This window comes from Pseudonaja textilis, chromosome 3 (genome assembly GCF_049901715.1).
Source record: "Pseudonaja textilis isolate UNSWEBS1 chromosome 3, rPseTex1.2, whole genome shotgun sequence".
Taxonomy (NCBI): Eukaryota; Metazoa; Chordata; class Lepidosauria; order Squamata; family Elapidae; genus Pseudonaja; species Pseudonaja textilis.
The window spans coordinates 175692740-175716744 of NC_141992.1; the positions used below are offsets into that span (position 1 = coordinate 175692740).

Sequence of the window (24005 nt, forward strand, 5' to 3'; positions counted from 1 at the left end):
TATTCTTCTGTTAGTTTGTCCAATGTATGTGGTAGGGCAGGCAGTGCAGGGATTTTGTATACTCCTTGGTTTTCTAATTCGATTTTGTCTTTGGGGTTTCTTAGGATGGTGGATATTTTTCTGTTTGTGCAGAATGCTGTTTTGATGTTGTGTTTTTGGAGGATCTTGCTAATTTTGTCTGTAGTGCCTTTTATATATGGGAGGAGGGCTTTGCCGTTTTCTTGTTCTCTGTCTTGGATTTTGGTTGGGGTTTCTTTTTGGATTAGGTGGGTAATCTTCTTTCTTTGGAATCCATTGGCTGTAAGTACGTTGGTGAGAGTGTGTAGTTCGGTTTTTTGGTGTTGTTCATCGGCTAAGCATTTTGTTCTGGAGATGAGTGTCTTGGCTACGGAATTGATCTGTGCTGGGTGGTGGTGTGAGAGTGCATGTAGATAGCGGTTAGTATGTGTTTTCTTCTGGTAGATGGTGTGTCCTAGGGAGCCATTGGATCTTTTGTATACCAAGACATCTAGGAAGGGAAGTTGGTTGTTGGCTTCTGTTTCCATGGTGAATTGTATTTTGGGGTGTAGGCTGTTGAGGTGTGTGAGGAAGTTGTTCAGTTTTCTTTCCCGTGTGGCCAGATTATGAAGGTGTCATCTCACGTATCTGAGCCAGAGTTTGGGTTTGTGGTCGTATTTTTCTAGAGCTTGTGTTTCAAAGTGTTCCATGTAGAGGTTTGCGATGACAGGTGAGAGGGGTGATCCCATGGGTGCTCCTTCTATTTGTTTGTATTTTTGTCCATTGTAGGTGAAGTAAGTATTGGATAGGCAGTGGTTGGTTAGATCTAGGATGTGCTTGGGTGGGTTGTATTTGTTTTGGATGGCTGTCAAGGCTTCTTTTATTGGCACTTGGGTGAAGAGGGATATGACATCGAAGCTTACTAGTAGGTCGCTAGATTGTAAGTTTTGTTTCTTTATGATCTCGATGAACTGGAATGAGTTTCTTACGTGTGAGTTGATGGATTCTGCATAGGGTTGTAGTTGTTTGGCGAGAAATTTGGCTAGGTTTTGTAGAGGTGAGCCTATGGAGCTGACTATTGGTCTGAGTGGGGTTCCTTCTTTGTGTATTTTGGGGAGACCATAAAGCTTGGGGCATCTGGATGATTTCTCTCTGGGTATGATTCCTTGCTGGATTTCTTCACTGATGGGGGAGGCTTTTATTTTGGATTTGGTAGTTTTTCTAGGTAGGTGGTGGGGTCTGTCTTTAGGGGTTTGTATGTGGGGTCTTGGAGTAGGTTGGTTAACTTGGTTTGGTAGTCGGATGTGTTCATTACCACTGTCGCGTTGCCCTTGTCTGCTGGTAGGATTATTATGCTGGTGTCTTCTTTCAGGTTAAGTAGTGCAGTTTGTTCTTCTTTGGATAAGTTGCTTTTGGGTGGTTTGTTAGTGCAGAGGATGTTGGTGATTTCGAGTCTGATTTTGTTAGCATCATCAGGGTTGGTTTTGGTCAGGCTGGTTTCAACTCCGCATATGATGGTTTCTGTGGGGATGTGTTTGGGAGCGACAGCAAAGTTGAATCCTTTTGAAAGGATCTTGGTTTCAGCTTCAGTGAGGATCTTGTCTGAGATGTTGTGCACTGTTTGTTTCATGTGTGGCTGTGTGGGGGGAGTTGGTTTCTGGCGTTGTTGTAGTTTCCTGAGTTTGTTGGTGTGTGTGTCTGTCTTGAGGGTGGTCTGTGTTTCGGCTCTCCAGACAGCGAGTTGTTTGGATTTGTCCCAAAGTAGAGGTGAATCTTGTTGCTGAGTCTGAGGTGGAGTGTGAGGAGATCTTTGTTGATTTGGTCTAGGAGAAACCTTTTAACTGCTAGTGGGAGTGTGACTTGATTGGGTGGGGGCTTTGCAAAGTTTAAGCCTGGAAGCCCTGGAAAAAAAAGTGGGATCAGCGGGGACTCACCTTCGGAGAGGTCGCACTCGAAGGTGATTTCGAACTCCCAGCCGAGGCCTTTGCAAAGTTCTTCTTTTCTTTCCTACCCCGAGAGCGCTCCGCACTGTTTTTCAGCTTTGGGGGCCACGCGGCGCAGGGCAATACGCCATGCCCAGTGATTTTTTTTCAGGGGCAGGCCGGATTGGACAGACCAACGGGCCGGATGTGGCCCGCAGGCCGTAATTTGCCCACCCCTGACTTAGGGGATACCTAAATTTTATGCAAAGTCTACACCTCAGAGCACAGCACTGAGTCCCCAAAGCACAGAGATAATGTTTTTTGCAAGAAAGTTTCAATTTCTTTCATATTCCCATTTTCAGCCATTTTTGCTCTCTTTTCATGAAAGGAAATAGCTCCATAACTTTAAAACTCATAATTCCTCTTCTACTACACATTCAGCCAACTTTTGAGCTAACTTTTTCACAGCTGTCATAACAAACTTATTTCTGTATGCTAGTAATGAAATCAATCTCATCAATGTAGTACTTTACATTTCCTGGAAGTTTTAAAGTATAAGTCAGTGTTAAACACATCACCTCTTGTATTTTAAGCATGTGATTTCATGTATTCCTTAGAGGAAAATAAAATAGAGAACATAGAAAACAAATTATTCATAAAATTATGAGAACTTTATTCATTAAGTTTAGTTATGAACCTTAGCTTATTTCTTTTTCACATATGTCATTCTGCATTAAAAACAAACTGAGCCACTTTCAAAATTCTTATGTTTGTTAGAATCTTTAAAAAGTCTGCCATAAATAACACAAGTATTTGTCAAATTTTATTAATTTGACCTGTTTTGGGCTTTCACTCTTCTGGAGACTTTTAATTTAGCCCTTTATTGATACCTAAATTTTATGTTATTTGGTTTGTCTCAGAGTCAGTCAGATGTACAGACTGAATTTGGCATTTGTACTCACCAATTGAGTCCTGGGATAGGGAAAAATTTATCCACCTATCCAAGGGCCTGGGCTGGCAGAAGTGGATGTTTGCTGGTGTTACAGATATTGTTGCAGGATGTAAGATGTCCCAAGTAAATCTTCCTTTCGCAAATGACTGAGGTGATTTTATCAATTCCTATAGTGGTGCTCTAGTTTTGAGATTGCAGCCAAGGCACCTGATATTACCTTTGATTGTTTTGCCATAGTTGTTTCATTACTATTTGCAGGTCTTTCTATTTTCTCTAGTTCTTTCTCTTCTACTCTGCTGTCTCCTGGTACTGCCATGTCCACTATGCAGACTTTTTTTTCGTTCTTAATGACAACTGTTAAAGTCTGGGCAGGGGTGGGATTCAAATTTTTTAACAACTGGTTCTGTGGGCGTGGCTTGGTGGTCATGTGACTAGATGGACGTGGCTTGGTGGTCATGTTATTGGCAGGGTGTGGCCAACTCAATATCACTCACATCGAGGCATGCATCTCCTCGTCTGGCCTCTCATGGCTGTGGGGATGCTGCAACAGTCATAAGTGTGAAAAATGGGAATAAGTCACTTTTCTCAGTGCCAGTGTAACTTTGAATTGAACATTGTAACTCCACACAAGCAAAGTACCAGCAAAGGAGGAGAAAAATACTCCAGAGAAGTTCCTGAGACAGGAAGTCTAGTCGTGCCAAGAATGTAATAAGGGATAACGGAGAGGCAGTTTCTGTAAGCAACACCAGAATGTTTTCTTCCTGCCGTCCTTACAGGATTAGGCCAGTAATTTCTTCTAACAACCGGTTCTCCAAACTGCTTAGAATGTTGACAACCAGTTCTAGCAAATAGGTGCAAACTGGTAAAATCCCACCCCTGAGTCTGGGGTGTTATTTGACAGGTGCCTGTTGAATTCTCAAATCGCAGAGCACATTGGCTTTGTCCCTTTATTACTTTGTCTGTTTTGTGGTCCTACCAGTTATTGGCTGCAGGCAAATGGTACTTCTTGCAGATCTTTCGAGGCACCGTTGTTGCTACTTTGTCATGCCATTGTTTGTAATCAGTCTGTATGGCCTTCTTGCAGCAATTAACCAGATGATCCACTGTTTGTTCAGCTTCTTTCCAGAGGCAGCATTTACTATCCGTTAGTGTCTTCTGAATTCTGGCTTTGTTTGCATTTGTTTGGGTGGTTGCCTTTCTGCTCAGGTGGAAAGAGCTTATTTTCAAGTAGATGTTGTTGGACTGCATCAGTCATAATAGTTAGCAATTTATAAATTGTTGGTTAGTAGATAGTTGGCCTGTAATTTCCTGGTGCTGCCCCTTTTGCTGGATCTTTCATTTTCAGGAAGATTTTGCCAGATGTTAGTCACTCTTCAATTTCACCTCCTTGTTAAACTGCTTGGAAACAAGTAGATATAGACAAGTCAGATGTTTCAACCAAAAACTATGCAGTTCATTTTCACCTGGTAATGAACAATTCTTTTCCACCTCCTTTAACACGTTCCGTTCTTATCGTATTTCTTTGGGTTATCCCATATCTCTGCCCAGAACTGCACTGCACTGCTTTTTTCTCGTCAGAAGTTGACTGATTCATTGCAGTCCCTTCATTGATGAATTGGTAGAAATGCTTCTGACTGGATCGAAATTGAAGATTCTGCCTATAATTTGCTATTCAAGCTTCTTATGTGCTAATCGTCTTGTTTGTAGCTGTTATTTGGTGCTTTGTTATTTCCAGTGCTTTCTTGATCAACTTCTTTGTTTCTAGGTTATATCTTGAGAAGATCTTTTTTGATTTTCTTCTTCTTATGCTTTTTTTCTTTCATCAGTTCTAACTTGTCTGCATCTGATCTTAGCTTGCTGATCTTATTTTCCAACCTGATCTCCCATTTTGATGATGTACTGTCTGGCTTTTTTAACCCTTCTTCTTTGTAGATTTTGCGTCCCATGTATACAGTTGTAGCTATAGCAGTGCTGTACGTTAGTTGGCTTGTTACTTGTAGTGAGATGGTGCTTATATCTGATACTACAATATTGGTATCTTTTAATGTGCTAGCTGGAACATGCTTTGATGCAGGCAAACTTATTTTGTTGTTTTTACATTGATTAGTTATTCTTTTTTTCAGTTCTACTACTTCTTTAATTATTAGAGGGCTTACTTCTTCCTAAACAGGCAGAGGAGAGGATGTCTGGTTTCCTAATGAAAACAAGTCAATAGCTATGCTGGCTTCCTCTACTGCTGAGTTCTCCTGGTTTGCCTCTACAGTCTGAGCTACTTCTGGCAAGGCTTTTATTTCTTTGCTCTGGGTAGACCTTTGCAATTTTTTCAATTCTGCTACTGCAAATATTTTATTTTTTTTACTATAAATCAATGTTGATCTCCTAACCTCTGTTCCCTTATTTCCGTTCTTTCCAGAATCGGTGCATTCATTTCAAATATCCTCTGCTTGTTGGATTTAATTTGTAATACAAATAATTATTTCTTTGTTTTCTGCCTCTGAATATTTGCAATGGGTAAACACTCCTGTCCCCAGGAGTTTTGCAGCTCCTGGCCCTGAGTTGCTTAGCCAATAATCCGGAGCCTTGTAACTCATTTTGCACCGGGAACTCCAATACTGAGCATAATCCTTGTTAATTCAGATGACAACCAGCTGGTATGGGTTTCTGTAATTTATGCCTGATGATATTTTTTTAATGAGAGAGACACTCTTTGTCTGACTCCTCCAATGAGACCTGTCCAGTATGGTTGAACTTCTGGCATAACTCTTACTTTCTTCAGACCATATAATCACATGAAGGTAATGCCTCACTAGGGAATGTTGTTTTTATTAATGTATTTATATCATCTTTTTACTATCATTTATGCTTTCCAACATTGATAATTGACACACAAATGTTATATAATTTGTCCTCTTTTAAATGTAAATAATAATCGTTGCACCTTGAATTACTGCCCTACACAGGCACTTTAAGCCTTAAAGCACAGCTTTCTAGGAATAACCACATTAATATCAGTGTGATTTCTTTAATGTGTAGGGCATTAAGAATAGCAGCTTTAACTGCTAATTTAACTGTAATGTCACACATTTTACATGAATTGTATTGTTCTAGTACCCAAGAGTGAGTCAAATTATATATTCAGTTGAATACGCTGTCAGCTCCTATGGGAGGTCGCTGAAATTGGTTCAATAAAACACTTCACTCATAGTCTTGATGTAGCATTGTGTGTTTATTTTGGCTTCCTCCACCAGCAGCTACAAACGGAAAGTCCGAGTAAAGCCAGCACTGAGAGTGTCTGCCTCTCAGCACTGTTTATATTTCCCGTCCGCCCTTAGCAAAACACCCAACATCCATCTACAGCAATCTCGCACATTACCGCCCAACCACCCAAATAATACCTTCCCCCTCCCCGAGTGTTGTTCTTCCACCCTGATCCATCCGATATCTCCTATGTGGAACGCTGACTAGCTGAAACGACATCCCGAAGTATTTCCCAGCTGGTAAAGGAGAAGAGTGGGAGGCATTGTGCTTAGAGCTTTGCAAAATGCCGAACAACTGATAAAGACATTTTCCCAGCCGGTCGCACTGAAGTGGGGAGGGGCAGTTGCGCCTGGCTTCGTCAGCTGTCATCGCCATTGATTAGGGACCTTCAAAGTAGATAGCTCTCCCCCAACCATAGTGACGTGTTGGGCTTCATTCCGTCGGCAGCGTTGTTGAAGCCTGACATGCGGCCCCCTCTACCATGTGACTCTCTGAAACAAAAAATAGGCAATAATTATCTTATATATGCAGTTTCCCCCTCCCCTCCCACTTTCATGGGGTATTTCCTATGGAACCGTTGCCGCAACTGGGGAGCGGACACATCTATACACAGTATCCATGCTGCATCTGATAGTGGATACCCCTTCCAGCTAACTAGATATTGCAGAACACCCTGTTGTTGACGTGAATCAAGTATCTTGTCAATTTCGTAATGGTCATCATGTACTGGTCCTGGCAGAATCGCTCTCGGTTCTTGTCTGGCCATATTATCTGGTTTTAATAGATCAGTGTGGAATATAGAGTGAATTCGCTTAAAACGGGATGGCAGTTGAAGCTTCACTGTTACCGGATTTATGATTCATAATATTTGAAATGGTCCAATAAATTTTGGTCCTAATTTCTTCTTATTCAAACCCAGGTGTATGTATTTTGTGGATAAATAAACCCAATCTCCAATACTATATGGCTTTTGGTCAGTTCGTTTCTTGTTACTTTGGATTGCATATGCTTCCTGGGCTTTTTTAAATGCAATTCGTACTGAATCCCATTGTTTCATTATATTGGTTGCCCATGTAGTGGTATTGGGAGTGTCTTGTGTTTTGCGGCCATTCCGGTATGGGTGTAAATTCCATCCCATTAACTATTTGAAAAAATAACCGGTGCTACTATGAACCGTGTTGTTGTATGCGACCTCAGTGTATGGCAGTAAAGTTGTCCAATTACTTTGTTGATAATCAACATAACATTGGAGATATTGTTCGATGGCCGCATTCGCTCGTTCGGCTGCACTATTGGTAGCCAGATGGTAGGCTGTACTTAACCCTTGTGTTGATCCAATCATATCGAGGAATTCACACCAAAATTTGGATTTAAACTGCACTCCTCTATCAGATATAATCCGTTTGGGTACTCCATGTAATCAATATATTTGTTGTATGAATAATTGTGCTAGATTTTTAGCCGATGGTATTCCTTTACATGGTATAAAATGTGCCTGTTTCAAAAATAAATCGATAACTGTCCATATAACTGTGTACCCGTTATTTTCTGGTAAATCCACTATGAAATCCATTCTGATTTCTTGCCATGGTTTCATCGGTTCTGATACAGAGTGCAATAGACCCGTTCATTTCCCTATTTTAGTTTTATTCATCATGCAAGTTGGATAGGACTTCACATATGCTTCAATATCTGACCACATGCCTGGCCACCAAAACTGTTGTTTTGCTAAATGTAAGGATTTCAGGAATCCATAGTGTCCTGCCTGCTTAACATTATGACATCTTTTCAGTACACTGATCTCAATACATTTGGTACATAAATTTTGTTCTCACGCCATCTTTCATTTCGATTTGATTTATGTTATGTGCCAACCAATCATCTTCTGCTAACAATACAGGCAGATCTGGTGCTAGTATAATGGCTTTAGTTCCTGCTACTTGATCAATTATCGGTATAAGCAGTTGGATTGTTTCCTTGCGTTGGCTACGATACTGTGGAAGTCGGGATAAAGCTTCCTCCATAAAGTTTTTCCCTGCTGGGACATGTTTCAATGTGAATCTAAACCTCTTAAAAAATAAAGCCCAACGAACCTGTTTCGGTGACAAACAATGTGGATTTTGGAGGGCTTCCAAATTTTTATGGTCAGTCCACACCGAACGGTTTTGGACTGCCCTCCAACAAATGTCTCCAGGTCAATAATGACCAACGAACTGTGAAAGCTTCCTCTCCCATATCACCCAATTACGTTCAGTTGGGCTGAACCTACGAGAGGTGTATGCACACGGGTGTAAAATCCCATCTGTACCCCTTTGTAGTAGCACCACTCCTACTGCTATGTCGCTGGCATCTGCCTGGATTACAAAAAGTAACTCAATATCTGGATGTTTTAATGCTGCTTCCTTCGCAAATAACTCTTAAGTTGTCGAATGCCTGTTGACATACCTTTGTCCATGGCAGCTTAGCATTTGTCTTTGTATCTTTAATTCCTAAAGGTTTTGTCTTTAATAAATCTGTCAGAGGTAGAGCAACATCGGCAAAACAGGGAATGAACTGCCGATAAAAATTTGCAAACCCCAAGAAACTCTGCAGCTGTTTTCTAGTGGTTGGGGCTTGCCACTTTAACACAGTTTCTACCTTCTTTGGGTCCATCCCAATACCTCATTCTGAAATACGGTAAATGCTAATCTTGTTCTCTAATCTTGGTTGATTGGTTAAGGATACTTCATGAGCCAACTACGTAACTTCATGGTTCAACCCTGAACTGCATATATTCTCCTAGGTATCCTGTCTAACAGCTTCCAATAGCTATTGAAAACTGATAGCATTTTGAAGTGGGAATCGTACAAAAACTATAATGAAAGTTTTAAAGTAGATATTTTAAAGTAGAAAGTTTTAAATTAGATAAGTAAAGAATAAATAGCTCTCCAATCCGTATCATGGTCCTCTCCACTTTGCATAAGGGCTCACAACACCAGGAACCTTGCTCTTGTCTACTAAATGATTCTCAGGAAAATATTAAGGGTCCACTGTACTTTCTGTGATTAATGTAGAACCAGTTTGGTGTTGTGGTTAAAGTGATGATTTAGAAACCAGATGACAGTGATTTCTAGACCTGCCCTACGAACAAAAGCCAACTAGGTGACTTTGGGTTTATCACTCTCAATCCAATTCACCTCATGGGATTATTGTGAAGGAAATAGACGGAGGAAGGAGTGTTATATATAATCACTACCTTGAATTACTTGTAAAATAATAAAAGCAGGATAAACATCTAATAAATTGTTCTTTGTCTCTGGATATTGCATAACAAGAGTTCCACAAATATTTGGGCTTGCTAAGTAAAGACAGTTGCTTCCAACATTGAATCACATCATTGGAGATGATCTATAGATTGCCATCCAAAAGAAGTTAATATTTTTCAAATGTTGTCCCTATCAAAGTCCAATCCCTAGCTTACCTGTGAAATACTATATGTATGAAATATAGCTTACCTGTGAAATACTACATGCATGTTACTCTACCTTCCATATTTCATCTTTCATTGATCAAGCAGAATAAGTCATAATTTGACAAAGCCCAGCCCCCCCCCCCGTTAAAAATATTGTTTAACAAAAAATAACACCAAACTGTATTTTTTTTAAATGACAGAACTCTTATGATGTGACACAATCTAAAGTATTCCCAAGTGCTACCAACTGGAGCAAGGCAAAAGAAACCAGAAAAAAAATAGCTATTTGGGGTAGTTTTTTAAAATTAAAATCCATCCATGGGCAGGAAGCACCACTTGTGACATGCTAGAATGAACATAGCCGTGCAAAGTAGTTCATAACAGAAAAAAAGTTCTTCTCAGTCCTGTAAAGCTGAGATTGGATGAGATCCACTTTCTCAGCAGAGCAAGTAGAGCAAGACACAATTGACCGTTTACTGGAACAGAAAGCATTCTTTCCATCGCTCCTTCATTTCTAAGAACACTTTGTATTCCAGACTCTAGATGGGGATCCCCAAACTTGGCAAATTTAAGACTTGTGGACTTCAACTTCCAGAATTCTCCAGCCAGCTATGCTAAGCTATGCTGGCTGGAGAATTCTGGGAGCTGAAGTCCACAAGTCCTAAAGTTGCCAAGTTTGGAGACGTCTGCTCTAGATGTACAAATTGTGATCAGAAATTTGTAGAGATCCACCTCCAGACTGAAGCTGTATGGGATGTCTAAATTTAACTTGGTATTTGAATTATCTTGCTTCAGTTCTAGATTCAAGACTCATCCAATTGGATGATAATATTTCCTGTGTTATTACTTGTGTCAACAGAAATTGCTTTAGAGTTAGAGATATTCCCAGCAGAATATACGCTGTAGTCCATTGCACGTATCTTGAAACATAAAAGAGAGTTTAAAAAAGAAAAAGAAAAAAGAAAATTGAAACAGCCATTTCAAAGCACTTTTAAAAATGAACTAATTAGCAGTCCATCTCTTCATGGAATAACTCAAACAACATTCTTTGTAGAACAAAATTCAGTTTTGCATCTGGGATTAGTTCTTTAAAGATAAACCTACTTTATTCTTATGACAATTATAATTAACTTTTAATAAGAGTTTTTGAGATTCTAAGAAACTAAGGACTGCTTAGTTTTTGCTAAAAATTGAGTTTTAATGTGAGATCCTATTGTTGAAACAACTCTTAAATATATATCTATAGATTTATTTCCCCCTACCATTTAATATATAAATGAACAGATAGTCCTTGAATTATAAGGACTGGAGCTTGCCCAGTGAAGTTGTAAGTTGTGATGGTCATAAACCAGGTCATTCAATGACCACATGAGCTGCTTGATTTTATGACTTTTTTGTCAGTTGTAAAGCAACTTCTGGGGTCATTAAGCAAGTGCTTAAACTGTCATGGCCATTAAGAAACTGCTACAATCATTAGGTAAACCCATTGCTATAGGACATTTTTGCCAAAAACCAGAAGTAAATGATTTTAAGCAAAAAATCGTATATTGTGGTCACATGACTGCAGGATGCTGCAAACGGCCATAAATGCAGGCCAGTTGCCAAACACCTGAAACGTGGTCACATGATCACAGGAGTAGCCTATCTGTCAGAATTTTGGAACAGGGAAATAAGTACATTGGGGAAAGTCCCTCATAACTTCAAACAAATCTCTAAACCACTGGTCATAAGTCAAGGACTACCTGTCAAATTTTTGACATTCCATTTGAAGTTTGACCAATATTGTATTGAAATGAATGACTAACAGTTCTGACCTCTTTTATATTTAACAATAAGTATTTCATTTTCATTCTGCATTTTAAAGGATGTTAGAAAACATCCTTCTTTTTAAAACGTTTATCTTACAAAAAAAATCCTGCTTCCCAGTTTTATTTTAAAAGTGTTTGAACACACTATGCTTTAAAGCCTTAAGAAAGGACAAAATACCGAACTAAAGCATGAGCTAAATGCTAACTAAAAGTCTGGAAACAAGATTTAAGCTGTTTGTATAATATCCCTGTAGAACAATGTTTGTCAGCCTTGGCCACTGTCAGATGTGAACACTTTTAACTGTCAGGATTCTGAATTCCACACATCTGAAAGTGGCCAAGCTTGGGAAATACTGCTCTAAATGTATTCGAGATGAGAAATTATAGTACAACACAACTAAAGAGCACCAGGTTGGGAGTGTTGATGTTGCCAAACTATATCTAAATCTGAAGCTCTTAGAAAAGGGGCAACAGAAAAAGCAATGCATTAATGTGCTACTTTCCCTAGGGATTCTAGTCCTCAGTTTCCAAAAGTAGGCCTCTGTCTGAGCTTTAAGTAGTGGACAATGGTGCAAAGATTTTGTGTTCTCCCCTCTCCTCACATCACAAAACCTGGTTTCTTAATTTCTGTCACTGCACTTTCATATGACATTACTTAACTGGATTAGTTTTCAGGCTGTCACGCTTCATAACTTAAAGCTTGCTGAGCTGATTTGTAATGTAATATTGTCTTTTTCCTCCTACAGGTTCACCAATAATAGAGAAAAATGAAGCTTCTGTTTTTAATGATCCCCATCTGCCTATTTTCTGAAAGCATGACTTGTTTATTAAGCAACACCAACTACGGCCACCAAAGAACATTTGAGGATATTGAGAGAGAAATAGCCAATTATTCAGATGTTGCTGAGAAGATTATCAAACTTGCGGTTTATGGCAAGGCCCAGAACAGATCTTACGAAAGGCTTGCGCTGTTTGTGGATACATTTGGACCACGATTGAGTGGTTCTAGAAATCTAGAACTGGCTATCCAATACATGGAGCATGCTTTGAGGAAAGATGACTTAGAAAATGTCCACCTGGAGCCAGTAAAAATACCCCACTGGGAAAGGGGTGAAGAGAGTGCAATGATGATTGAACCATACAATCATACCATTGCCATGTTGGGGCTCGGTGGGAGCGTTGCAACTCCTCCTGAAGGTAATGAATGCCTGATTTTTAACTATTGCTACCCTTAACTATTACTTTTTATTTGGAATATATAGACTTTTTTAAAAAAGTATTATTTAACAGTTCTCAACCTCAGTAGCTTTATGCTTGCTAGGGAATTGTATGAGTTGAAGCCCATATATTCTGCATGGTTTAAGGCAGGAGTCCCCAAGACCATTACCAGGCCGTGGCCTAAATTCCCAACTGGAAATAGAAATGGCAGGCGAAGATGCACATCTGCACAGCTCCATTTGTGTAAGCAGCAGACACATGTGCCCAATGTTTGTGTAAATGGAGCTGTCCACACTTTGCATGGAACCATCCCCTCTCCCCAGTGGTGGGATTCAATTTTTTTTACTACCGGCTCTGTGGGCATGGCTTAGTGGCTGTGGCATGGCTTGGTAGGCATGGCTTGGTGGGCATGGCAGGGGAATGATATGGTAAAATCTCCATTCCCACCCCACTCCAGGGGGAAGGTTACTGCAAAATCCCATTCCTTCCCCACTCCACTAACCTGCTTTCCAGCTCCATTCTCCTGTGCAAGGCAACAAAAGACGACCCAGCCGATCAGCTGGGACTTGGGAGGCAGAGAATAGATGGGGCCAGTCAGAGGTGGTATTTGCTGATTCTCCAAACTACTCAAAATTTCCGTTACCGGTTCTCCAGAACTGGTCAGAACCTGCTGAATACCACCTCTGCCTCTCCCACTTCCTGCTGTTTTGCAAAATTGGAAAGGTTGGGGAATGCTGATTTAAAGAACCATTTAAAATCATAAAAATGCACACACACAAAAAAGGGCCACCTTTTTGGGCCCAATTTTGAAGGATCATAATAAAGATGTCACAGAGCTGGATCTGTTCTGCTTCTGCATCTCTGAAATATGAAAAACCCAAAATGGCTGCTTCCTATGGCAAAAGGTAAGATTTTCCCTTCCCATGTACTTTGGGCTTTACTGATTAGATAGATTTGTTGATATAGAAATGGCTAGTTTACACTAATATGTAAAAGTAAAAAGTTGAGGTTTGATGTTACGGTCTTATTCTACTGCACCAGAAGAAGTTGTAAGTCAACATCCTTTTTTTTCTTTTTTTCCTTCTTTTCTACGCTTTTCCCCCTTTCCATTCTCTATTTTTCCTTCTATTTGCTTTTGTATTTTTGTATTTTATATTATAAATGAATAAAAACTGAAAAAGCAGAATTGATCTAGTAATGATGCTGAGGTTTATGTTCAACCCTGATCTTGAGGCTTCCCAGCAACACCCCTGAGTATGTCTCCACCAGGGAAGCAATTGTGGACAGTCCAACAGCAACAATTCTGAACTGTTGCTATGATCCATCATCAGTAGATGCATGGAGATGCTTTCAGTCCTACATCCATTAAAATTGTATGAATCATTGGCTGAGGTACAGCTCTGTTATTTAATTGCATTCTCTATTGTTGTATGTCTATTTAGAATGCATGTTTTCTTCATTAGAAACTAGGCATATAGCTGGAAAACCAAATTTGGAATAATTTTTAGAGTAGTTCTGTTGCCCTTCAAAAATATTGGAAATGTGACTCACAGGAAGCTGTTTCATGTAGCTTAATATTGTTTGCAGTGACCTGTAGTAGCTTCTCAAGAGTTTTGGACAGGAATCCTTGCCATCTGGGGTTGCTAGGGGCGGTCAGCTGCAGAGCAGAGCCTCTATTATTTTTGTTACTTCTGTTATGTTGACTGGGAATTCTGTGCACTGCAATCCCCACATCTCTAGAAGACGCCAGTTGCATAAGCTTTGAAAGGGGACCAGGATATTGAGACCTTATTTGCAGGAAGCATCTTTCATTATTACAAGGAGCTGTCAAGAATTGCTACTATTCTTTCTTCCTTGATGAGCAATCATGAACCCATGTTATTACATTTTATCACTTGGTGCGGATATAAATGGAGAGCTGGGAAGAATTACCTGATGTCAATTCTACTCATTAGTTTTGAAAGCTGATATGTCACATAGATTGCAGTGCCAGCCTGTAGAGACCTTGATTTTTCTAGTGGAAAATGAAAATTTCCAGATCTCTGGCTTCTTCTCCACTGGTCTAATTCCAGCTTTGCATGCTCCTGTCACTAAGATGCTTTTGAAGCATGCAGCCGAAACTCTTACTCATTAAGAGTGGCTGAAGCCTATCAATTTACTTCACTTATATGCCAACAATAGCACCAGTAGATTTTGACTCGAGTACGCAAATATGGTACATCTTTCACTCAAAAAAGAAGTAGGCTGAGAGCCAGGAAAGTGAGCCCATTACATTTTTTCACACCTTTCTTACCTATTTCTGGATGCAAAAGTCAAGACTTCATTTCCTACAGCTTGATTAATTTTTGTTCTTCTGGATCAAGGGCAAGCAGTTCATGGGCTGTATGAAGCCTCTTGCAGACATCTTGCAAGTTCTGGAGCAATCCTTTTTTTTTTTTCCAAGCATGTGGACAAAATACAAGTCATACCAGATACTTTTTGGTTTATATATTATATCTTTAATCTAAAACTTCTACTGTACCTTTTCACCCACCATTTCTTTCTGCCATAATTCTTGACAATGGTTCTTAAGGCCAAACTGTACATGATGGGAAGAGATATGGAAAATGGATTAGGTGATGAATAATTTGATATGGGGTCCTTGATGCTCCCTGAGTTTGGTTGTTTTCTTGCAGACCCAAAGGTGCTTTTTTCAAGAGGCAACTGGACTTTCTGGTTTTTCTTTGAAGATGTTTCACTTAAAAAACAACAACAGAAAGTCCAGTTGCCTCTTGAAAAAAGTACCTTTGTGACAACCATGACCTGGATGACAGAGAATCTCCATAGACACTTTTCTTGCAGACGTTTCATTGCCCAAGCTAGGTAACATCATCAGTACTAGTGTGAATTGTTTTTGAATTGTTTATCACAATATGTTGCTTGCAGACCTTCAATTCCACTCTAGCAAAATAACAAGCAGCCTTTGGAAGTGGTTGCAGAGAAGATAAAAAATAATATTTCTCTTTATTTCACTGTCCTTATCCAAGCACTCTTCAGCAATAGCACTTAGACTTACATACCATTTTACCGCCCTCTCTAAGCAGTTTACAGAGTCACCCTATTGCCCGCAACAGTTTTGACCCACCCCAAAAGGATGGAAGGAGTCAAACTTGAGTCTGGTGAGATTTGAACTGCCAAATTGCAGGCTGCCGGCAGTCAGCAGAAGTACTACACTCTAACCAGGCACCACCATGGCTTAGGTAATCACTCTTTTACATACAGTATGTATGTAAAAAGTGCCTATATATTCATTAAGTTATTTTTACATTTGAAAAATAGATTTCTTCAAATAATTAAATTAAGTATAATCATGCGGTATAAGTATTTTTTCACCATAGTGACCATCTTTTTTGCATACCTGTAGTGATGCACACTACTGTTGCATACCACACATGCACATGGGAAGATAAGGATTATCTGGCTTCTGTCAGAAATCTGAATACTGTTACTTTCGCTTCAGAATAAGGAGATGTATTTTGTTATAGACAGTAGTTGTGTTGCCTTTGATTAATTGATTGATTATATATCATCATGTCATTTTTGGCCCCTAGTGACCACATAGATAGGACCTTCTCCATTACAATCCATGCCTGATCTGTTCTTTCAAGTCTCCCAACAGTGCATTCATTGCCACTGTAATTGAGTTCACCATCTTTCTGCTACTCATCCTCTTCTTCTCTTTCTTTTCACCTTTCCCAATGTTAGAACCTTTTCCAGAGCGCTGGTTCCTTGCACATTGTCCAAAGTAGGTTAATTTGTGCCTTGAGTGAGTTGATTTGTTCAATGATACAATCAGTTGGTTTTCTTGGATGCCCACACTATTCTCAAGAGTCTTTTACTACACCAAAGTTCAAAGGCTTCATAAAAATATAATATATAAAGTTCAAAAGCATCAACCCTGATACTTTAAAGTCCAACTTTTGCTTCCATAGAGTGTCATAGGGAACACTATGTTCTGCATAGCTAATCTGAAAAAAAGGCATCTAAAATGGATTAGAAGCCTCCAAGTCAGAATATGAGCCACTTTGGTGTGATGGTTGAGGCATCGGACTAGAAAATGAGAGACTGCTGGGGAACTTTGAACCAGTCACTCTCTCTCAGCCCTAAGAAGGAGTCAGTGGCAAACCACTGATAGCGGGGTTTTGGCAACTGCCTGGACAAGTCCTTGCAGTTTTCTCAGCAAGCATTTGGAAGTGGTTTGTCATTGCCTCCTTCTCATATTCAGGCTTGGAGGCTTCTGGAGGCATTTGAAACTAAAGACATTTCCAATTATTTGCCTGTGTTACCCCAAAATGTTGCTCACATCTCCTTACTGGAGATGGTTGATGGGATAAGAAGATCTCACCCTCATGCCATCTGACCACTTTGATCTTAGTTCTTATGTAACTCTTTTTAAAATTGTAATTGTTTTTATTTTATCTTTGTTTGTAAGCTGCCCAGAATTGCTATGTTGGTAAGATGGGTGGCATATAAATTTAATAAGTAAATAAATGAGATAAAACTGGGCCTGTATTTCTAACAGCTGATTTTTCATTTCCAGGTATTACAGCAGAAGTGTTGGTAGTAAGTTCTTTTGATGACCTACACAAGAAAGCTCACGAAGCCAGTGGAAAAATTATTGTTTACAACCAGCGTTACATCAATTATGGTAAAACAGTGCTCTACCGACTCCGTGGAGCAGTGGAAGCTGCTAAATTGGGTGCAAAAGCTTCTCTTATCAGGAGTATTACTCCATTTTCTATCAATAGGTAGGAGAATCACGCTTCACTTCTTCTTTCAGGTGTGTTCCTATAGAACAGGAAGCCCTTTTGTTGAAACCATTTTCAGTTTGTTTTTCATGTCTTAAGTGGTAGTTGAAGTAGACAACCTGACATCTCAAACTGTTTTCTAACTGGAGAATCACAATTATTTGAGCCATTCATGCTTTTGTTAGCAGGAATAATAGCCTTGCCTTTAAAAAAAACTGTTGCATTTCATACAATCATGAAGGGCTTCTACGTGTTGATTGTAAATTATCGTTATTAAAAAGGAAAAACAGCACATTTCAAATTTAAATAGAAAGGAACAGTTGCCTTACCTACCCTTTTCATGTTTAGTTACATATTGTCCCAAGACATTTTGTAACTTGAAATATAAAGTAGAAAAAGTGCCCATTTTGCCATTCAATGAAAGTAAGTTATTTTGGCACAAAAGAAAGAAAATCTCTCAAACATTGCCTTGGCAATGAAAATACAATAAACCCAATTGAAAAGTCTAGTCTATCTCACTCTGCTTCTTAACATTTTCCCAACCTGATACTTTAAATGTATGACTCTACAACTTTCGGAATGCTCATCTACATTGGTACCTCCAGATCAAATTTCATTTAAAATATAAATGAAAAGGGAGGTTAAGGGAGATTAGTTTCCAATGCGATTTACAAAACATACATTAGGCCAATCCTAGAATATTATTCAACTATTTGTAAGGGTTCTGTTTCCTCTGTTTTTCTGATACTTTTGATGTGCAGTACAATATTTTCAAGTTAAGTTTGAAAACATTTGGTTATGCTGTATGAAAAAGCTGCTTCAGCTGTAATCCCATGAAGAATTGCAATAAGAATAGCTACATCTTATTTCCCAAAAAAGCAAAGAAAATATGTTAAAAGGCATAAATTGCTCTCCAGTCCAGTGGGGACTAAGTCACGAACTCAGTACAATTACATTTTTTTAAAAGCATTGTTGAAAAAAATGTTTATTCAAATATTTGTTATAAAAAATATTGAAAAAGAAGACAAACCCAAATAATTAAAGTGTTGATATCTAGCACCTAAAAAGAAAGTTTATGAAAGACAAATATAATGTTCTCACCAGGAAGTGAGAACATGTGAAAGCAGTGTTTTGACAATTTCAAGCTATGTGCGCAGAATTCCCTGGCCAGTATACTGGTTTAAAGTATCTTCATTTCTAGATTAGCTATTCTACAATTCCTTAGATTGTTTTTACTTAAAATTTTAGCCCTGAACATCCATGCAAAGATTGCCTAAGTTGCATGCTTAATATTTATGAAATACTTTGATTGCCAGTCTTGGGTTAAATATCTGTCAGTGTGTGAGAAAGTTGAGGGCTGTTTGGAAACTGAAACAGTATTTACTGTGTGAGCAAGGAGACAGCAAGGAGCCTGGGAGTGGCTTAGCTCAACTGTTCTGTACTAAAGCTGCTTGGTGCTGTGAAACTAAAACTGAAACTCCTCTGCTTGAGTTTTGCATTTGGAACATTTGCATTTGTGTTTTGCATTTATCTTCAGGTGTGGAGGGGGAGTAGAACTTCTTAGCATCAGAGCATGATAATAATAATATAGGAAATACTAATGCCCTGATGGTCATTTCCAAAAATCCTTAGTGAGCACATAGAAGCCAAGAGGAACATAGGTGCCAAATTTCAAGTTTGTAAGCTTTATGGTTCTGGAGATTTTGTGATGATGCATGAGCAGTATTTCACTTTTATATATATAGATTGCAATAATGGAGTCCTTTAGGGAAAAAAAGTTTTAAGTTTTAAAAACCCGAGTTGCTTTTCATTGTTCTTTCAGCAATGCTCTGCCTGTCTGTTGCTTTCTCTCTCTTTCTCATCCATGCACCACACCTGGGACCAATATCACCGCTGCCACTCTGCAGTGACACAACCTACCCTTGGTGCCTGCAAGTGACAAGAGACAATGTACAAGTCTGCAGAGATTTTTCTGCCTCCCGTCTTCCTCTTCACCACCTGCGGTGTCTTTTTTTCTCTGTCCTGCTGGCAAGTGGCGTTGTATCAGCCCAGCTGGACACAGCACCTTTTGTCAAGCTGCATCAGGAGGTATTGTCAGCTTCCACTGCATTTCTTTTGGAACATTTTTATTTTAGACCGATTGATTGGAAGTGCTGATTCCATCTGACGGCTTCATTGATACGTAGACTATCAAGAGGCCGGCTGGCTCAGAGGAAGGAAGAGTTAGCAACTGATTTCTAAATAGTGGAGTACAGTGGAGCCCGAACTTTGAATGTTTCCAGGAAAAAAGCCCCATCCCCTTTTGAATCTTTGTCGTTTTCTTAGTAGGGCAGAAGTCTCCAAACTTGGCAACTTTAAGACTTGCGGACTTCAACTTCCAGAATTCTGTGAGTTTGGGGACCCCTGCTGTAGGGCTATCCCTTCTGAGAGCGAAGAAGATATTTTTAGGAGGCATAAATATTAGCAGAAGTAGAACTCTTTTAAGCCAAGGACACATTTGGGATTCTGTGAGCATAGGAAGAATACAACCAGTCTTCCATTTAGCTCAGAGTTTTTATCAGCCCACTTCCAGGTAGACCAGAGTAGGAAACCAATGTCATGGTGGCTCATCTCACAGAAATATACATGCTTGTTTATAATTTTCATGAGTCTATACATTTTCATACAGGCACAATGCATTTTAATTGACAAAGCTCTTTACAAAATATGATAAATTGTGGATGGGAAGGCAGGGACACAGTGGCTCAGTGGCTAAGATGCTGAGCTTGTAGATCAGAAAGGTCGACAGTTTGGCAGTTCGAATCCCTAGCACCGTGTAACAGAGTGAGCTCCCGTTACTTGTCCCAGTTTCTGCCAACCTAGCAGTTTGAAAGCATGTAAAAATGCAAGTAGGCAGTAGTCTTTGGACAAGCGCTGGCTCTTGGGCTTTGTAATGGAGATGAACACTGCCCCCTAGAGCCGGAAACGACTAGCACGTATGTGTAAAGGGAACCTTCACCTTTACCTTTAGGCAGGTGCATATTGTTCACTGTCCCTATCTACTCTACAAAATGCCTTTAGTTCAGTATAACTGGATCTTCTTTAGGAACTGACATCTTCTGTCCACCTTATTTTTTATAGCTAAATCTCAGTCTTCCTGATTTAAAAATAAGTTGATATTTAAAAATACAGTTGATATTGAAAAGGGTTCTGCTTAGTCCTTCCAGGAAGTGCCATATATTATAGGAAATTAAAAGACACTGGATCCCTTTGTTGAGCAATGCACATTTGCTCCTAGGGGCAAATTTTGGCACTGACTTGTCAACATTACAGGAGGCTCTTAGTGATGTTTGGGCCAAGAGCAATAAAACCTTAGCAGAAATAAACCTTAAAAAACAAACATTAAAATATTTAGTCTTTTAGGGAATGTGTGGTATTAATGTGCTTGGCGCATTCTGAAGCCAGAAAGTAATTATTGAAATAAACTTGAAAATATTAAGATTAAACAGGAAGAAAAATTCAAAGTAAACTGCAGCTTTATAGGCAGAAATCTTATGGATATTACTCAGTGTGAGAGAATATAGAACTGCAGCATCATGTGTGTTTTAATAATAATAACTAAACAAAAACTGAAAAATGGATTCATTGAGTGGTCTTTCCCAAATGAATTTTATTTCAGCCCCCATATTCTTCAGCTTTTTTGCTGCCTAGGAATTAAAAATCTTGAAGTCAACACATTGGCACATCTCCAGACTGAGTAGGTTATCAAAGAGAATACTAATATTAGACATTTAATTGAAAACATAAAGATGTTTGTGTTAGCTAAGTGAAGAAATGTTCATGAATCCCATTTCCATAACATTGGAAAGACTAATAGGGAGGTTTACACATGCTTCAGAAATTATTTGATGGGACTTCAGATCTTGTGTCAGCCCCAAAGAAGATATACTGCTATAAATATTTGGTAAGTGGGTGCTGCTTTAATAAATAATTAGAAGAACATGTGAAGTCCAAAGCACTTTTCCTAAACATTTCCAAAGCACATCGAGTCCTAATATGTAGTAAACCCACAATGTATCACAGCTGTTGAATTTGTGGGAACTGTTGCTAACACCTGCATTCAAGGCTCAGATATCACTTCCTATTTGTACCATATGTTTCACTGTATTTGATCCCTTCTGTTTGGAAAAACTTAGATATGCTTGAATTACCCTCAGTGTATTTTGCAGCCTCTTTTTCGTGTAACACTGACTACTTCAATCTCATTTGCTTTTAGAATGTCTTCTGTTCAAGACAGTTGATCTGAACTGATAGTCTGCAATCTAAAATGAAATTACTCGGAAACTTTCCCATGCATTTGTAGTTAGTAGTCAACAGAGCCGTTTTATGGTTCATCTCATGCAGCCACTAAAACACAGCAACTTAGATTGATGTTACTTGAAGTCTTATTTCAATCTTCTTCCATCTTAAGAGCCATGGTGGTGCAGTGATTAGAATGCAGTATTGCAGTATTGCTGACTGATATTATATAACAGTGGTAGCTAACCTTTTGGGGCTCCTGTACCAAAAATTGTGTGCGTGTTTGCACGCTCGTGCTCATGTGCCAGCACCCAGAAGGCAATGCATACACCCCCACATCCCCTACGCATGCGCGTGCAATCCCCCCCACCCCACCCCGCCGCCCCTTTACCTGTACTGTGCCTCATAGCTGATTTCTGGCCGTTTTGAGGCCTTTTTTGGTCTCCCGAAGGCTTGAGGAAGGCTTCTGCAGGCTTCTACAACCTTTGCAGGCCAAAATCTAGCCCCGTTTTGTCACTTTCTGTTTTTCCAAAAACACTGGAAGTGACAAAACAGGGCTAGATTTCAACTTACAAAGCTTGTAGAAGCCTGCAAAAGCCTTCCTCAAGCTTTTGGGAGGCTGAAAAAGGCTTCAAACCGGCCAAAAATTATCTGTGAGGCACGCACATGCGCAGTGAGGTAATTTGCCTGCACTCATGTGCCGGCACAAATGGCTCTGCATGCCACCTGTGGCAACGCCATCAGAGTTATATAACAATATAGGTTGTCCTAAACTTATGACCAAAATTGAGCCCAGCGTTTCTCTTGCTATGTGAGACAGTTAAGTGAGTTTTGCCCCATGTTTACAACTTTTCTTGCTGTAGATGTTATGTGAATCACTGCAGTTGTTAAACTAATAACATGGATGTTAAGTGAACCTGGCTTCCCCATTGACTTTGCTGGTCAGAAGGTTGCAAAAGGGATTACATGATCAAGGGACATTGCAACCATCATAAATATGAGTCAGTTGTCAAGCATTGTAATTTTGATCACATGACCATGGGATGCTGCAGCAGTCTTGAGTGTGAAAAATGGTCATAAGTCATTTTTCCAGTGCCATTGTAACTGAACGGTTACTAAATGAACTGTTGTAAATTGAGGACTACCTGTATAACTACTTAAGAGCTGCGGTGGCGCAGTGATTAAAAGACAGTATTGCAGACTACTTCTGTTGACTGCCAGCTGCCTGTAATTTGGCAGTTTGAATCTCCCCAGCTCAAGATTGACTCAACCTTCCATCCTTCCAAGGTGGGTAAAATGAAGACCCAAATTGTTGGGGGCAATGTGCTGACTCTGTAAACTGTTTAGAGAGGGCTGTAAAAAGCACTGTGAAGTGGTATATAAGTTGTTGTTGCTGTTGCTATTCTCAAGTTTAGTGCTAGCTTGCTATGTTGAGCTTCAGTGCTCGTAATCACCTAGTCATCATCTCTGTCCCAACCAGCAACAATAACTCTGAGATCAAAAGCTTCCAGCCATTTTGTTGACAAAATCCAAACTTCTGAGGATGTAGATTTTGAAAAATGAAATATTAGTTGAGAAATGTCCTTCACCCTTCTCTTTTTTAACATTGGGAATCAGAAGGCTTGTTTTTACTATTTATCTGTTCCAGGAGCTTTGTTTTGGCTGAAGAGCATGGTATTAATGCTTTACATAAGTAAACAATGACATTTCTACAGCATTTTGAGCTGAGAAGTCTTAACACAGAAAAGGTCTGTATATTAATCTGATAATGTACATCAGGACACACTGGACACCAGGGACCTCCTTATGCTTTCCTGATTCAGCAAGAATGTCTCTGAGGAAGGATTCCTAAAACGATTATCCAATTTCTGAAAAATGTTTTGTATAAATGTGTTGTCTGTATTCAGAAGACCAAATTAGCTCAATTACCAATAACCTCTCTGGTAGACACACAATTCAAACATTGAAGTTGATTGCAAATGTATTTTAGATTTGTAATAATTACTGAAGAGGTAAATAAACCTGAACATAGAAAATCAGAGTGGGACTTGGATACTGTCATTTGTTTCAGCAACTGCCATCTGCTGTATTGTACCATTTGTCATCCAAGCTGTTGTTCCACTGAATCACAGTTTTCCCAGGGCATTTAAATTTAACCAAGAGTTTACTGTTTAGCTGACACCTGTTGGAAAGTCTGGGAGTGGGAAATAAGTCTAAACCTAAAGCTAATTCTTTTTTCCAAATCTTTCTATTGACTGTTTAGAATTAATAAATGCTGTTTATACTATAAGAGGAATTTTATGACTTAGATTGAGGATAAACATTGAAAATATC

At 39.3% G+C, this 24005-nt stretch overlaps 1 protein-coding gene across 4 annotated transcripts in view; it reads left to right on the plus strand.

Annotated features, from left to right (window-relative positions):
- The window catches only part of CPQ (carboxypeptidase Q), a 158364-nt gene that overhangs the window by 16797 nt on the left and 117562 nt on the right, over positions 1-24005 (plus strand). For all 4 annotated transcript variants that reach the window (XR_015743265.1, XM_087931546.1, XM_087931547.1 and 1 more), the window contains exons 2-3: positions 12135-12585; positions 17186-17393. Coding sequence is in view for 3 of the 4 variants with exons in the window: in XM_087931546.1 (XP_087787672.1) it covers positions 12156-12585; positions 17186-17393 (638 nt within the window). In the remaining variant the exon portion in view is untranslated. The remainder of the gene's footprint in view (positions 1-12134; positions 12586-17185; positions 17394-24005) is intronic.